General features: G+C 40.0%; 1 protein-coding gene across 1 annotated transcript; it reads right to left on the reverse strand.

The window, feature by feature from the left end:
- Nucleotides 1-30: 30 nt before the first annotated feature.
- Nucleotides 31-830, reverse strand: LOC103399196 (neurofascin-like; the record flags this gene model as incomplete). The annotated part of the gene is made up of 3 exons (XM_008337921.3): nt 543-830; nt 337-442; nt 31-221 (listed from the first exon to the last, which is right to left on the reverse strand). Coding segments are annotated over exons 1-3 (379 nt in total), but the record flags the coding sequence as incomplete, so codon positions are not given.
- Nucleotides 831-1,123: the final 293 nt, after the last annotated feature.

Raw genomic sequence — 1,123 nt, forward strand, 5'->3', positions numbered from 1 at the left:
TTTCAAGGTATTACTTTGTAATAAACCTACTGTAAAGGCGGACTCTGATGATGTTGGAGTACGCGGAGCCATACTCATTGGACGCAATGCACTGATAATCAGCTTCATATTGTTCGGGATTGTTCCAAGCAGAGATGTCCAGCGTCCCTGAGTGCCTGCGCATGGATACCTGAGAGTCACGCGCCACGTTGAAATACTTCCCATTTCGCCTCCACGAGAAACTTGATGAATGAAACAATGAAGGATGAAGGGAAAAAAAAAGTCAGTGGTGCATTCGTGGGCAGATTGTGATGCCAGCTTTAACAGAAGCAGTGAATGGAGTGATTCAGCTCTTACATGGGATGAGGGTTTCCTTTGGCCTCACACTCTATGACCATCGTGTCTTTGGGGTCAACAATATGCTCCTTCATTGACTGTTTGTAAATGGTTGGGGGTTGTCTGACTGCAGATAGATAAATGGGCTTAACGTGAAACCTAGAAAAGTTAGGTAAATGAACAACACACCGAACAGCTTAGAACATCTGATCCGAGGGCTGCCTTACTTTCCAGAGGGATGTCCAAAGCCCATACTCTTTGCCACAGAAGCAGCAACATCAGCTGGGCTGGTTTGGCCAGTGCTTCCATCTTTACAGTTCATTTATTCCAGTTGTATTGTGGGTGGTCCTGTGTTCTTAAGAAAGTATATAGACACACATGCTAAAGCATCATTCTTTGTGATATCGTCCTATGTTGTGTGTACAGGCTGGGCCTGTTTAGTTGAACATGATGTAGACCTAATATAGTCGAAGGTACTGAAACTCTTTCGATTTGACTAGATGTTGAGGCAAAGCGTTTCTCAATTTCAAGAAAAAATATTTTTTGTTAATTTGTCTTAGAACTTTTTGATCAATCCTAATATATATTCTGAATATCCAAAATCACAAACACAAAAAACATGCACAACCACATAAATTGCACGGTATATTTTACTTTGGCTTTCTCAGTTTGTTTGAATTTCTTAACAAATAAAGTGTCCATAGCTGTACTTGCTGTAGCTAAATAGATGTTGGACAGAATCCACATATAATTATGTATATTACAATGATTACATTTCAAGTTATTTGCATTTGTCAACAAGCAGATT

Source organism: Cynoglossus semilaevis, unplaced genomic scaffold, assembly GCF_000523025.1.
Source record: "Cynoglossus semilaevis isolate Cse_v1.0 unplaced genomic scaffold, Cse_v1.0 C19149328, whole genome shotgun sequence".
NCBI lineage: Eukaryota > Metazoa > Chordata > Actinopteri > Pleuronectiformes > Cynoglossidae > Cynoglossus > Cynoglossus semilaevis.